The following is a 15,236-nucleotide window of genomic DNA, read 5'->3' as shown; positions in this document are numbered from 1 at the left end:
CCAAGAAGTTAGGGGAGCAAAGTCCTGAGAAACCAAGTGAAACAAAGTCAGAAGTTCAGAGGAGGGTTCCTGGCTTATAGAGATGGTGTCTTCCTTTAGGCCCCTGCTCTCAGAGTTTAAAAGTTTCAAATGGCTGACTGGTCACTGGAACGAATAGATTATTCTCACCAGCACAACTGTATCCGGAACTTAAAAAAAAAATATTATGGCTGTAGATATGCTTAAAGAATTGATTTTTTTTTTTTTCTATTATTATATGTATAAACCCAATCTCGACTAGTTGTCTTTAGAGTGAAGTTATTTATTTATTTTTTATACACTAAATGGCCAAAGGTTTGTGGACACCTGACCACCACATCTGTATATGCTTGTTGGAACTTCCGGTGCTCATGTTGGATGAGACCACCAGGCTCTGTGCAGGCCACCCAAGTTCCACCAAATCAAGTCTTAACAAGTTGGCGTAGTGCTATAACAGAAAAGAGTCTTCCCCCAAATTGTTGCCATAAGGTTGGAAGTGCGGTATTTAAAAAAAAAAATCTTCGCATGCTGTAGAATTTTATCAGTAGCCTTCACAGAAAACTTCATAACTCAATCGTTTGAAGGGGCATGCACATACTTTTGGCCACATAGTGTACATTGGTATTGGTGATAGCTGCAGGACTAGCAGATAGGAGAAATGGGTAAACGGGTCAATAGAGAGCATGCTCCTTTTTCCCCACAGTTCTATTCCCTTGCATGATGCCAGATTGTAGAGCTAATCTTCCTTTACTTCCTGCGCCCCCCAACCCAAAACCTCGCTCCCCTGTTCACTGCATGGGCACCATAACCGGTGTTTGCACATCTTTTTCCCTTCTTTTTCTCTCCCTGTCTTTTCTCTCCCTTAACAACCCCCCAGCCCACGTGTCTACTCATTGCGTGTTTTCTTTTCCTCTCCACCTTGTCTTTCTCCTCCGTCGCCAAACTCTTCTTTCTTTTCCTCCTTTTTTTCATTATGTAATTTTCTTTCTCCGTAAATTTTTATTTTGTCCTTTTACCATTTGGGACCTTTTTATTTCATTTTGCGTCTTTATTTTTTTTATTCTTCTTTTCTACTTTGTTCCTTTTACTCCTTCCCTTGGCCTTTCTCGTTCTGTTCTTCATTACTCGCACATGCATGCAGCAGCCCGAGTGTAGGAACTGTCGAGAGAAGGAGACATCCGGCTGGGAGAAGATGGATGGGGACCACAATACTGACCACATGAGAAGCTATAAGACCTATCAGCCTGAAGACGAGTCCTATGCAGCAGAGGTAGGTGACTGTTGCATTCTATATCTGGTAATTAAAAAAAAAAAAAAAAAGAAATTACATTATAGGCCTCACTTCACAAACATGGCCCCGCCGTACAACATCCTTGGTTGCTGGGGAAATGGATGGTTAGGCCAGACAGTATCAGCGGTTGCTGTGGTGCAGACAGCTGCCTGTGTCCTACCAACCACTGACCCTGTGCCACAGGAAATGCCTGCATCCTAGCAACCCATAAAAAGACAGTGGAGAGTAACTTTTTGAGAATCTCCCAAATCGGAGCACACATATATAGCAGTTGGATAGATCAGTGTTTCTCAACTCCAGTCCTCAAGGCGCCCCAACAGATCATATTTTCAGGATTTCCCTCAGATGAAATGGCTGTGGTAATTACTAAGGCAGTGAAACTGATCAAATCACCTGTGCAAAATAATGGAGAGCCTAAAAACATGACCTGTTGGGGCGCCTTGAGGACTGGAGTTGAGAAACACTGGGATAGATTAAGAGCAGGTGTGAGGGATTCCACCCCTCCTTAAAGACACAGGGATTCATGGGACACCCAGCAAGGGCACAGTGGCAGCTGAAGGTATCACTTGCATACCCGCACCCATCCACAAACTGCAAACAAATGCCAACCAACCCAACCTATAACTAGCCTTTGCAGCAAGGAGCACATGAGTGAAACAGGGAATTGACACCCCTCTACTCCCGCTGCATACCTAGTGATGGCACTGGTTTCTGGGAAGGGCCTGGTTCCTGCACTGTCAATCGTAGCAAATTAAATACTTGTCTCCTTGCTAGATGTATGGGCTAGAAAGACTGAAGAAAATGATCTATCCACATTGTCACCTGGAGGACAGAACCTAAAAAGTGCAGCAGGGTAAATTCTAAGTGGGCGTTTAAAGAGAAAAAAGTGAGAGCACTTTGCAGCTGATCTTTTCCCCATTACTGACTGGACCGATTACTTTATTTTTTCGTACTCGCCGATACCTATCGCAACCGATTTGTTTACACTTCAGCTGTCAGCAATGGTAAAGCATTGAACGGTTATTTAAAAATTCAATGTATTGTTTTTACATTTTGCACTTTTATCAATGTGAAACATGTAAATATATGTTAAAGGTGTAAAAATATTAATGAACAAAGCAAACAAAAAAAAAGTTTTAATTATTAAAGCGGAGTTCCACCCAGAAATTGACCTTCCGCTTATTGAATTCAAACCCCCCTTTTGGTATCATATTTGGCACCTTTCAGGGGGGGAAGGGGGAGCAGATACCTGTCAAATCCAGGTATTTGCTGCACTTTTTGCGGCGATCTATGCCATGTCCAGCCCCTCCTTCTTTTTTTTTTTCTTTTTTTTTTTTTGACCGCTCCAAAGGCCATACATGGCTTGAATTTCGAAAGAATTTTCTTTCGAAAAACTTATCTAAGAATTCTCGCTCGAATTTTGCACCATTAGTGGGCTTCAGCAACGGCTGATTTTCGTGCGGGCATCGAAATTGAGTAATCTGGCATGTTGGAATTTTTTTTTTAAATTAATGATTTTATAATCCATGATAATAGAATCGTAGAGAAATGTTAGCAAAAAAGAAAGGCGCATGTGCAAGAAAAGAAAATTCTCAGAAAGAAAAGAAGATTCCCAGCCACGAAAATTCTTTTCTGTAGCAACAGGAGGTGAAATTGAAGGCTTGGTTGGTCGAATTTCGAAATCAATGGTAGCACCATCTGATCACAAAACGCACAAAATTTGTGATTTTAAAAAGAAAATTCTTTCAAAATTCGACCCATGTATGGCCTGCCTTTACACATGTTCGGCTGTCAACAAGGGAGCCGCACTGACAGCTGAATGAGCCATCAGTTGTTAAGGACGTGGCGGCTCTGCTCGTTAACGACTGATAATTGCCGGCTTTTTTTTTTTTTTTACGTTTCAGCCATTAGTGGGGGTATCCCACTGACTGCTAAAAGAACCGAGCCTAAAAGTATCAGCTTCAGGTATTGGAGTATTTGCATGTGTACTGATACTCGTGCAAATGCTTAGTATCCACACCGATATCGGTGCTACGCTAATTAGAGCACATCCCAAAAAATGGCTCCTCCCACTGAATTAGCTCTTTTTAAGGGGGTTATTCATTGTACCAAAAAAAAAGCCCATACATTTAAGGTGCAATAGTGTTCCCCTGTTTTTGCCTTATTGGTAGGATGTTTCTGAGGTCCTCCCAGCTATTGATGCTTGCTCCCACCATCAATGGAGCAGCCAGAATGGAAGCAGTGCTGATTGCCGCCGTTACCCTTTTTCTTTTTTTTTCTTTTTTTTCTTTTTTTTTTTTTTTTAAACTTGATATTTCATGAAGTTCTATTGGCTGCAGTGCTGTGTGAGGTGGTGGATTGTGTTGTGCTGCCCTGGGATAAAAAGAGAGTGAATTGGCCAGGTAGGGGACGAGGCATTTTACCTTGTCTTGTGGTGGGCCTGTGCTAGAATAGCTGTTCAGTGCAGTCCCACTGCACCTGGTGTCAATTGGCCCAAAGTCAGGAGGCTTTGTTTTATCAATGTTCTACAAAGCTATAAGAACAGGGTTTTTCTACATCAGTATAATAATAAAAAAAAGCAGCATTAAAGGCTGATGGCTTCTGCTTCATTTGTTGCTCTTGCATTGACTCCACACTGGATCCTTCATACGTAAACGCTGCTTTAAATAGCAGAAAACATCCACTCCTTTATCTGCTCAGCAACAGAGATACAGAGTCTGAATGGGATTCTATAACCATATGACTATTGCCTATTGGCCACGTCAGATGTTGTACAGCCTAGCAACACTCTTGTGGTTGCCTAGCAACCTTGTTACTATCCAAAGCTCTGTAAGGAGAGCTGGACCAATTGCAGAGCAGATTAACTCTTTCCTTGTCACGTCTTTAAATAGCACAGTCTTTTTTTATCATCTCAATAAATAATTCACAAGGCCAGTAGTAAGACTTTATACGCTGCAATGGTTGTAAATATAATTTTTACATGAAGTTTTGTATCGGTGTACATTTTGGTACTTATTGATTTAATAATAATAAAAGAAAAAAATATGCAGTGTCTGTTATGAAAATAGTACAGATACAGGCTAAGTTGAAAAATTGTGCACTTCCAGGTGTGTGTTTTTTTGTTTTTTTTTGTGACTTGACTTCTTTGTCAAACTTGGGCACAAAACCTTTTTTTAAAACTGAGTTTCATCCTGTATTAAAAAAAATATATATAAGTCAGCAGCTACGCATACTGTAGCTGCTGACTTTTAATAGAAGGGCACTTACCTGTCCAGGTATCCCGCTATGTTGGCATCCCTAACCTATTACTCCATCGGCTTCAGGTGCAGGCATCTGCATCTTCACTAAGGGAAACAGGAAGTAAAGCCTGTTTCCTACTGCACATGCGCAAGTCGCGCTGCGCTTCCTGAATGGTCCCGCAGTCTTCTGGGCCCTGTGTGCGAAGGCAACGGGGAGAAGGTGGAGGGCCGTAAATGACGTAGGTACACGGAAGTGGGAGCGGGTACCTGTTTTTGAAAGGTATCTGCTCCCTCTTCCCCTCCCTGAAAGGTGGCAAATGTGGCACTGGAGAGGGGGAGGAAGCAGATAAGCGGAGCTTACACTTTTGGGTGTAATTCCTCTTTAAATATACTCAATAGCAGCAGAGGACATAAATCCATCTTGTGTGCAACAAATGCCTTTGCAAACCTGGATATTACCTTGTAAATAGGGTTGCACTGATACTGTTTTTTAAATCGACGAGTACCGATACTTGTGCTCAAGTACGCGCCGATACCGATGAGTGGGAGTGTAGAGTCCCTCCTACAGCTCTGCTGCTCTACACATGCTCTGTACAGCACAGGATTGCTAGCAATGCTGTTCTAACAAGTAGGGTTGAACCGATATCAGTGTCGATATTAAGCATTTGCATAGTACTAGTGCTAGTGCTCCAATTCCTTTGCGGTGCGATTTGGGGCCATACAAATGAATGCTTTGCAATTCCTGTCCGACACGCATGCGGTTTCCTTTACTGCTTCTGCATGAACCCAGGCTAAAGTCACTATGACAGGCCTGGGCTCACACAGGAGTGGTGGGGGAAACTGCATGCAGTTTGGACAGGAACCACATTCCAGTTCAAATCGCGTGCGATTTGAGCCCATTTGTTTTGTATGGGCTCAAATCGCACCTCAAAGGTATCAGTTTCAGGTGTCAGAGCATTTACACGGGTACTGCTTAGTATCAGCACCCATATTGGTATTTGTGCAACCCTACTTGTAAAAACAGTATTGATATCATTACTGTGATGTACATAGCATGTGTAGAGAGAAGAGCTGTAGGAGGGACAGTCCCACTCATTTACAGGCTGCCTGCAGAAAACAGGAACAGAAAAGGACTGAGACCAGACACCCCGCACAAGGAGGGAGAGCAGTTGTAAGGGCCCTTTCACACTGGGGCGGGGGCAGCGGTAAAATGCCGCTATTGTAAGTGGCACTTTACCGTCAGTATTCGGACGCTAGCGGGACGGTTTTACCCCCGCTATCGGCCGAGAAAGGGTTAAAAACCACCGCAAAGCGCCTCTGCCTCTGGGCAGGAGTGGTATATACTCCGCTTCTTCACCGCTCCGAAGATGCTGCTAGCTTTTTTTCCCGTCCTGCTAGCGCACCGCACCTCGGGGCTTTCACACTGGATACACAGCAGGGGCTGTTTCGGGTCGGTTTGCAGGCGCTATTATTAGCGCAATAGTGCCTGCAAACAGCCCCAGTGTGAAAGGGCCCTAAGTGTAAAGCCCTATACACACTATCAGATTTTCTGCTGATTTTTGTCTTCAGATTTACCAAAACCATGTAGTGCAAGGGCCTGCCTGATTGCATACAAATTGAAGCTCCTAAGGTTTGACCTCATATTATATGGTTTTGGTAAATCTGAAGGAAAAAATTAACAGGAAATCGGATAGTGTGTATGGGGCTTTAGTATTTTTTTAGTCCACTTCTGTGAGCCAAGGGTGTCGAGGACCCACCCCTGAGGGCTACATCATCGGACCGTTGTGGGATCACAAGAAAATGTTGCAGGGAATGGCAACGAGTCATTATGTGATTAAGGTCCCCCAGCATTTTTCTGCTTGTTTCCCCCTGGATGACCTATGGGGGGAAAAAAAAAAAATGTTTAGAAATTTCTTAAAAACAAAGATGACAGAGATGGCTCCAAGAAATGCAATATCTCTTCTGCAACTATCTACGCCTACCTGCCTGATCACAGTGATCCCCACAATGTAAGCTGAGCTGCACAGGCATAGCTCAGTATAGAGCAGCCAGCTCGTTCCTATGTGCCGGGATAACTCGCTCCTGCACATGTGTAGTAGGGACATCTACCTGTGCCGGCCAATGAAGAGGCCCAAAAACCATCATGGAGGAGAAGATGATGGCGCCAGAGGGACAGTTGAAAAGGTGAGCATCCCTCACCATTAGTTCCACTTTAAGAAAGTCTGTTACTTCATGCCGCTATGCAAGAGGAGTGAACAGACCATACACAAGGGCAGGCAGTTGACAGGGAAGCAAATGACAGCGTTTTAGTGATCCCTGGGATTCTTAAAGTGAAAATCTACCCATAATAACTTGTTCAATGTTCTTTAGTAAGGAACATGCATTTCACATTAATATTTATGCTTCCAAAATTCGTGTGTGCTGTAAATTGCCTCCAGCATTGCTCCGATTTCTTCTTGCCGGTGGCTGCCATTTTGCTGAAGTCCAGCTCCCCTTAGCAGCAGTAAATCTTTAGGCTGTCGGCAGATTGGCTTCTAGTGGCTCTGATTTTCGGCACACTGCTAATAATGGAGAGCAACTGAGCATGTGCAGAGCGGGGTATGACCGGTTTCCTGGATTATAAACAAACAGTATAAGCACTTATTTTTAACGTTTTACATGACAATACCTACAAAAAGGGCCCAACCTGAAGTGATCTAGCATGACTCAAAGGGCCCATTGATTATCAGCACAGCCCCATCAAAAGGTGCCCATCAGCTTCCAATCAATGCCTATCACCTGCCAGCCTGTCCCCCTCTATAAAGCCTGTCAGTGCCCATGAAAGTACAGATCAGTGCCCAAAAAAGTGCCAATCAGTGATGCCTGTCAGTGCCCCATCAAAGTGCCAATCAGTGCCTACTCAGGAAAGCCTGTCAACTATCTCCTCATCAGTGCTGCCTATGCAGTGCCGCCTATATATATATATATATATATATATATATATATATTTTTTTTTTTTTCAAAATTGTCGCTCTTTTTTCGTTTATAGCGCAAAAATTAAAAACCGCAGAGGTGATCAAATTCCACCAAAAGAAAGCTCTATTTGTGGGAAAAAAATGATAAAAATGTAGTTTGGATACAGTGTAGCACGACCACGCAATTGTCATTCAAATTGCGACAGCGCTGAAAGCTAAAAATTTTCCTGGGCAGGAAGGGGGGATAGTGCCCGGTATTGAAGTGGTTAATGTATTAGAATCTGGTGCTGAATATAAAATATTCGTTTGTAATTGGATCCATTGTAGGAGGATCGCTTGATGCAGCATATACAGCGTATCTTCATAGTATATTAGCAGCCAAGATAAGGAGGGTTTATTGACCTTCTATTGTTTATCTGAACCTTCTTCACAATTGCCCCCACCTTGTCAATATTGAAGCACAGGCTTGATGAAATGATCAATCAGTTCATTGAGTTTCAGTCCAATTTTGTAGAATCCGTGATTCTTTCCAGGGATGATCCCTGATGTTTTGATCGGTTTATGCAGCATGCTGTGTTTTCTCTTCTATATGGTATGATGGTGTAGCCTTGTCCTTGCACAGATAAAGGGAAGACGGATGTAAATCTGTCACTGTGCTGTATTGTGGAGTGAATGTATGAATTGCTCGTCTCGCTCATTCACATCATTCTGTTTTTCTGGTCGTAGGATACCAGCCATTGTGTTTAGTTATTTTGGGAGGGAGGGGGCATGACCATGCTTGACTTTTATAGGAATGATTGAGCTTTTCATAGAACTTCAGTTATTGAAATCTCTGAATCTACAGATTATTTGATCTGATCTAAAATGTATAATACACACTCACCGGCCACTTTATTAGGTACACCTTGCTAGTACCGGGTTGGACCCTCTTTTGCCTTTTAGAACTGCCTTCATTCTTCATGGCATAGATTCAACAAAGTGTTGCAAAAAATCCTCAGAGATTTTGGTCCATAGTGACATGATGGCATCACACAGTTGCTGCAGATTTTTCAGCTGCACATTCATCCTTGTCGGCTGCACCTTTGGGATGTGGTGGAACCCGTTCCACCACATCCCAAAGGTGCGCTATTGGATGAGATGTGGTGACTGTGGAGACCATTGGAGTACAGTGACCTCATTGTCCAGTGGTGAGATGATTTGATCTTTGTGACATGGAGCATTATCCTGCTGGAAGGAGCCATCAGAAGATGGGGACACTGTAGTCATAAAGAGGTGGACATGGTCAGTAACAATACTCAGGTAGGACGTGGGGTTTAAATGACGCTCAATTGATACTAAGGGACCCAAAGTGTGCCAAGAAAATATCCCCCACACCATTACACCACCACCAGCCTGAACTGTTGATACAAGGCAGGATGGATCCATACTTTCATATTATTTACACCCGACCATCTGAATGTCGCAGCTGAAATGGAGACTCATCAGACCAGGCAACATTTTTCCAATCTTCTATTGTCCAATTTTGGTGATTCTGTGCGAATTGTAGCCTCAGTTTCCTGTTCTTAGCTGACAGGAGTGGCACCCGGTGTGGTCTTCTGCTGCTGTAGCCCATCTGCTTCAAAGTTCATTGCGTTGTACATTCAAAGATGGTATTCTGCATACCTTGGTTGTAATGAGGGGGTATTTCATTTAGCTGCCTTTCTGTCATCTCAAACCAGTCTACCCTATCTCCTTTAAACTCTAACATCTACAAGGCATTTTCCTCCACACAACTGCCGCTCACTGGATATTTTCTCTGTTTCAGACCATTCTCTGTAAACTTTAGAGATGGTTGTGCTTTTTTTTTAAATACTCAGACCAGCTCGTCTGGCACCAACAACCATGCCACGTTCAAAGTCACTTACATCCCCTTTCTATTGCCCGGTTTGAACTTTACCAAGTCGTCTCCACCACATCTAGCTGCCTAAATGCATTGAGTTGCTGCCATGTGATTGGCTGATTATCAATTTATGTTACCAAGCAATTGAACAGGTGTACCTAATAAAGTGGCCAGTGAGTGTTTATGTAACGCGCTACATAAGTTTGTCGCCATACAAGTACCTGTAATAAATTCTTTTGACATGTAGACACCGACTCTGATTGGATGTCATTTCACTACATGTTCAGTTTTAGATGCCCAGTTATCCCGTTTGAAACAATACTTTGCAGAGCAAAACAACCAAGTTGTTTTATGACTGGAACTTTTCACACCAGTCAGTTGTGGGTCGGTTGTGTCCTGAATGCTGCATTTTTGGTGCATGTCTAAAAACACACCTCCCCATTGAAATGCATTAAAAACGCACCTGTGGTTGCATTTTTTGTGCGGAGCAAGTGTGAAAGCAGCCTAAGCAATTATGTTGGTGTCAAGTTTAAGCCCCTTTCACACGGGCCGGATCCGTTTTTTCTGCAGGAGATCTGTCCGCTGATCCCCTACTGAGCTGATCTGGCAGATCGATCCGTGTCTGCTCTGTGTATGCAGAGAGGACACGGACACACCCACTCTGCTTTTGTGAGCAATCAGATGGAAAGAGACCTGATTACACCCGACTGCCCTCTGATCCTTTTCGTTTTTATATCAGATCAGAGGTAGCCGGGTGTAAATGGAGACCAGCTCCATAGAGGAGAATGGAGGGGCCGATCGGGGGCCACCTTAAAATCGGAGGGGCGGATATTATCAGATCACTTGTGTGAAAGGGACCGGATTCCTCTTCAATATTTTGTGGATGTCAAAGTATTGAACATATGATTATTATTTTTGGATTATGTGGTTGACATATAATCACACACATAGGTTGGACTTGTGTCTTTTTTTTTTTTTTTTCAACCTCACCTACTATGTAACTATACAAACTATAGAGGCAATTTTATTAATATATACATATCTATTCAAATATGGCATATTACACACCCTTAGGCTGCTTTCACACTGAGGCGCTAAAGCGCTAAAAATCGCGCCTGTAAAGCGCCTCTCCTCTCACTCCCCTCCGGGCTTTTACGCTGGGGCGGTGCACTGGCAGGACGCCAAAAAAAGTCCTGCAAGCCGCATCTTTAAAGGCGCTGTAGGAGCTGTGTACACATCGCTCCTAAAGCGTCCCTGCCCATTGAAATTCAATGGGCAGTGCCGCCGACGTGCCGAAAAAGCGCCACTTTGCGGGCGCATTTAACCCTTTTTCGGCCGTTGGCAGGGGTTAAAAGCGCCCCGCTAGTGGCCAAAAAGGGCAGCAAAAACTACGGTAATGCACCGCTAAAAATAGTGGCGTTTTACCGCCGACGCCCACAATGCTCCAGTTTGAAAGTAGCATAAGAAAATATAAGATCTTACAGCACTCATAGGGAACCTACTCACTACGGTTTACTCCACCCAGGGACACGAATACAATATGGGAACATTAAACTTCAGTGTTTCTCCTCTTCTCACAGATTAAAGACCTGCAGCTGGTGCTGTCTGAAGCCAATGAGACCATACAGGGGCTGCAGGAGCAGCTGTCACAGGAGAGACAGTTAAGGAAGGAAGAGGAAGAGGCCTTCAACCAGAAAGTTGCTCAGGTTTGGGTCTCCATGTTTTAGCACTTCTATAAACTTCTGCATTCTATCATAAGGAGAATTATTTATAACTAGAAACACTTTAGTGTCTTTAGATACTCATTGAAAATGGTCATTTTAGTGTAAATTGTCTTAAAGCAGAAACCCAGGCAGATGTAAACAGACATTAATGCAGGTTTTTTTTATTTATTAGTTTTATTAGCCAATGCATTGTGTGTTGTGCGGGGTTGGGTTTTTTTTTTTTTTTTGGATAAGAACCAGAATTGTGACTTTTATCTGCGTATTGCAGTCATTTTAGAGCAGAGCTCAAACTGGAAGAGGCAGTTCAACTAGCCAATCAGTTGTGCTGCAGTGCTCATGTGTCACCAAGGAGCATTCTGAGAGAAGAGAGAGCAAAGTGACAGAGATGAATGTTTTTTCTCTGCTCCTTATCGTTTCACTGTCCAGTCAGGCTGAAGAAGGGACCAGACCTGTAGATGTTGCTGGACTGCAGCAACCAAGAGACAAATTTTAGATGGTCTCCCCTGCCAAACAGGGCTGTGTTGTGTGGCAGAGCTGTGCAAATCCCAAGATTGCATGGACAAATACAGATTATTTGGCAGGTAAAACGGCTTCCTATTATATCTTTCATCTTTGTATTTAAACATTTGCCTGGAGTTTAGCTTTTATGATCTATCTGTAGCAGGTGCCACATAACCTCACAGAAGAAAACCATGTTTGTTGTTCTACTATCTTTTTAAAGGAGAAGTATATTCAAAGCACTTTTGGCCATACCTGGGGATCACAGGAGTGCAGTTAGATCTGAACTCCTGTGACCCGTTTTCAGCCAACAACGGGCCAAAGCCTACTGTCGGCAGACTGCACAGAGCTGGTCCAGGCTCTGAGAAGATCCCAACCATATGGTCGGGATCCTCCCAGAAGCCTGGACTGGCAGCCAACCGCTCCCACCCACTCCACAGCCCAGCCCGATGCTCCCACCCCCTCCACAGCCCAGCCCGCCGCTCCCACCCCCTCCTCGGCCCAGGCGCTCCCACCCCCTCCACGGCCCAGGCGCTCCCACCCCCTCCACGGCCCAGGCGCTCCCACCCCCTCCACGGCCCAGGCGCTCCCACCCCCTCCACGGCCCAGGCGCTCCCACCCCCTCCACGGCCCAGGCGCTCCCACCCCCTCCACGGCCCAGGCGCTCCCACCCCCTCCACGGCCCAGGCGCTCCCACCCCGTCCTCGGCCCAGGCGCTCCCACCCCGTCCTCGGCCCAGGCGCTCCCACCCCGTCCTCGGCCCAGGCGCTCCCACCCCGTCCTCGGCCCAGGCGCTCCCACCCCGTCCTCGGCCCAGGCGCTCCCACCCCGTCCTCGGCCCAGGCGCTCCCACCCCGTCCTCGGCCCAGGCGCTCCCACCCCCTCCACGGCCCAGGCGCTCCCACCCCCTCCACGGCCCAGGCGCTCCCACCCCCTCCACGGCCCAGGCGCTCCCACCCCCTCCACGGCCCAGGCGCTCCCACCCCCTCCACGGCCCAGGCGCTCCCACCCCCTCCACGGCCCAGGCGCTCCCACCCCCTCCACGGCCCAGGCGCTCCCACCCCCTCCACGGCCCAGGCGCTCCCACCCCCTCCACGGCCCAGGCGCTCCCACCCCCTCCACGGCCCAGGCGCTCCCACCCCCTCCACGGCCCAGGCGCTCCCACCCCCTCCACGGCCCAGGCGCTCCCACCCCCTCCACGGCCCAGGCGCTCCCACCCCCTCCACGGCCCAGGCGCTCCCACCCCCTCCACGGCCCAGGCGCTCCCACGGCCCAGGCGCTCCAGTGAGTACTGAAGGGGCAGAGCAGAGAGCCACTGATAACTGAGCGATCAACGGTCTTTGAACGCTCAGTTGTCAATCTTGGAGCTGGCGGGGGACAGATGCAGCATCAGACTGATGCTGCATCCATCTAGGTGAATATCATATTTTTTTTTGTTAACTCGCTCTTCTTAGCCAGAAATGGCATGAAATATAACCTGGACAGCTAAGTTTTATACATGTACAGGTTTGCAGCCTCTTGCATACATTCTTGAATATGTTTGTAGCCGCTAGTCCAAACCCTGTAGCGTTGTGTTTTCTGAGACAACTGGTCCTTCTAATTAAACACATCAGAATGTGTTTAGATGAAGTGCGGTTCTCATATTAGATTATGTGGTGCTAATGAAGTGCGATTGTTCTCTGCCAATAATATTAAATCCTTGTGCTTTCATTCTGTGTTCTGATTAAACTGTAGTTGGAAAATTTGATCTCCATAGCATATAGAACATTTCTTCAGAGGAGGCTTCATCTCATCCCTATACTATACACCCTTTTCCTCGTGTGGGTAGAGATACAGATGTACTTTGGAAGGGTTTGTGGCCCATTGTGCATTATTTATGTTGTAAATCGTTTGCTGTTGTAATTTCATAAAATTAGCATTTTCTGTTGAAGTTATTGGATTGATGATTGAAGGACGAATAACAAAGGTCTGTGTTGTTGGTGGATAATGAGAGCGGAGGTTTTAGTTATTTTACTCAGTAGGTCTCCAGTATAACAATTGACACACAAGGTTCTCATGTCACCCATGGACAATAAAGTTTCGGCTGTTGCGCGGGGACAAAGTAGTTGGTTACCCTCATAGCAGGTATTCAGAAGCACCTTCTATTTCTATAAAGCAAGAACATTATTTTTTTTTTTTTTTTTTTAGCGTGACAGAGGGTTAGAACTCCTGTCAGGGTTTTCTTTGCCATTTGAGCCCCATTGGGGAGATTTCCCTTCACTTCCTGGCCATAGCCAAAGTAAAGGAATCCCTGGTTGCCACCAGGCTCATCAAAAATAGTGTCCAATTTGGAAGATTTCTCCTCTGTTAGGCCCGCTATGCATATTTTAGTGCATTTTCAGTTTTGCAGAAACACACTATAGTCCATTTAACAAGGTTTCCTATAGATGTAGTTCACATCTGTGCATTTTATGGAAAGGGCCAGGGACTTTTTTATGTTTTTTAGTTCCATAGACTTCAATGGATCAAAAGCGTGTATTGAATAACGTAATATGCAAACTGCAACCTGCATAGGTGTGAATCAGGGCTTACTGTTCTGGGACAACCCCAGTTTTCTTGATGATGGCATTAAGCGGTATTAAAAACAGAAATGTAATATTGCAGCTTGCCAATCATTAGATATGGTAGCTGCGTTCGTTTTTCTTTTTTTTTTTTTTTTTTTTAGGCTTTTTTCCCTGGTGATCTGGCACACACCTCCTGTCACCACTGGCAGCACAGAAGACAGCATCATTGTTAGTTGGGAGGGAGGTGTGTGTGTGGGGGGGGGGGGGGGTGTTAAATGTATTGGCAGACTTAAATACACTAACAAATTGAAGCTAAACTGCAGCTCATACTTTATAATCTGTTACAGCAAACAGTTTTTTTGTTTTGTTTTTTTTGTGATAAAGGTTTTTACATGAATAGATAAAAGCTGATTATTTTAACCACCACTGCCAGTTTTTAAATGGTCCATGTAAACTGATACATTCTGCTGAAGAGTCTGTTCTGTTAAAAAACAGACTTACTGGCTGGGTCACCAGGTAAAACTAAAGGAAAGGGAGCCTAAAAAAGAAAACTAATGCAACCATCCCATCAATGAATTGGTAAGCTGCACTATAATAAATGTTTGCCTTTGCTTTTAAAGTGGTTGTAAACCCTTACAGACCACTTTTTGCTACAGGTAAGCCTATAATCAGGTTTACCTGTAGCTACCCAGGATATCTCCTAAACCTGCACGGTTTAGGAGATATCCCCTGTATCTGCATGTGCCGACGTCATTGGCACATGCGCACTGAAGCAATGGCACGTATGTGCCGTTGCGTCAGTGAGTGTGCCGTTACCGGCGGCATGCACGGGAGTGATGTCATCGCGGCTTCGGCCAATCACAGCGCCAGAGCTGCGATACCCGGAAGTAACTCTGGGAGCTATGACTAAGCACTCTGTGTAGTGCGAAACGTGTAAGCTTTGTTCCACTTTGCTATGACCTGTATTTTGGATGACACTTTATTGAATAAAGGCAAATATTTTTGGAGTGCGGCTGTCCAGGATTTCTTTGATGTCTGACTCTGGGAGCGATGTCGCCGGCCACTTCTGTGTATGGGCATCACATCGGGG

At 45.2% G+C, this 15,236-nt stretch overlaps 1 protein-coding gene across 4 annotated transcripts in view; it reads left to right on the top strand.

The window, feature by feature from the left end:
* Nucleotides 1-15,236, top strand: part of MTCL2 (microtubule crosslinking factor 2) — a 168,601-nt gene that overhangs the window by 106,751 nt on the left and 46,614 nt on the right. For 2 of the 4 annotated variants that reach the window (XM_073606598.1, XM_073606600.1), the window contains exons 6-7: nucleotides 1,160-1,288; nucleotides 10,962-11,087. In XM_073606598.1, the coding sequence (XP_073462699.1) occupies nucleotides 1,160-1,288; nucleotides 10,962-11,087 (255 nt within the window). The remainder of the gene's footprint in view (nucleotides 1-1,159; nucleotides 1,289-10,961; nucleotides 11,088-15,236) is intronic. The other 2 variants (XM_073606599.1, XM_073606601.1) reach the window with 2 other exon arrangements.

Source organism: Aquarana catesbeiana, linkage group LG12 (genome assembly GCF_042186555.1).
Source record: "Aquarana catesbeiana isolate 2022-GZ linkage group LG12, ASM4218655v1, whole genome shotgun sequence".
Lineage (NCBI taxonomy): Eukaryota > Metazoa > Chordata > Amphibia > Anura > Ranidae > Aquarana > Aquarana catesbeiana.
The sequence above is the reverse complement of the archived record's forward strand: the minus strand, read 5'-3'. Positions and strand labels throughout refer to the sequence as shown.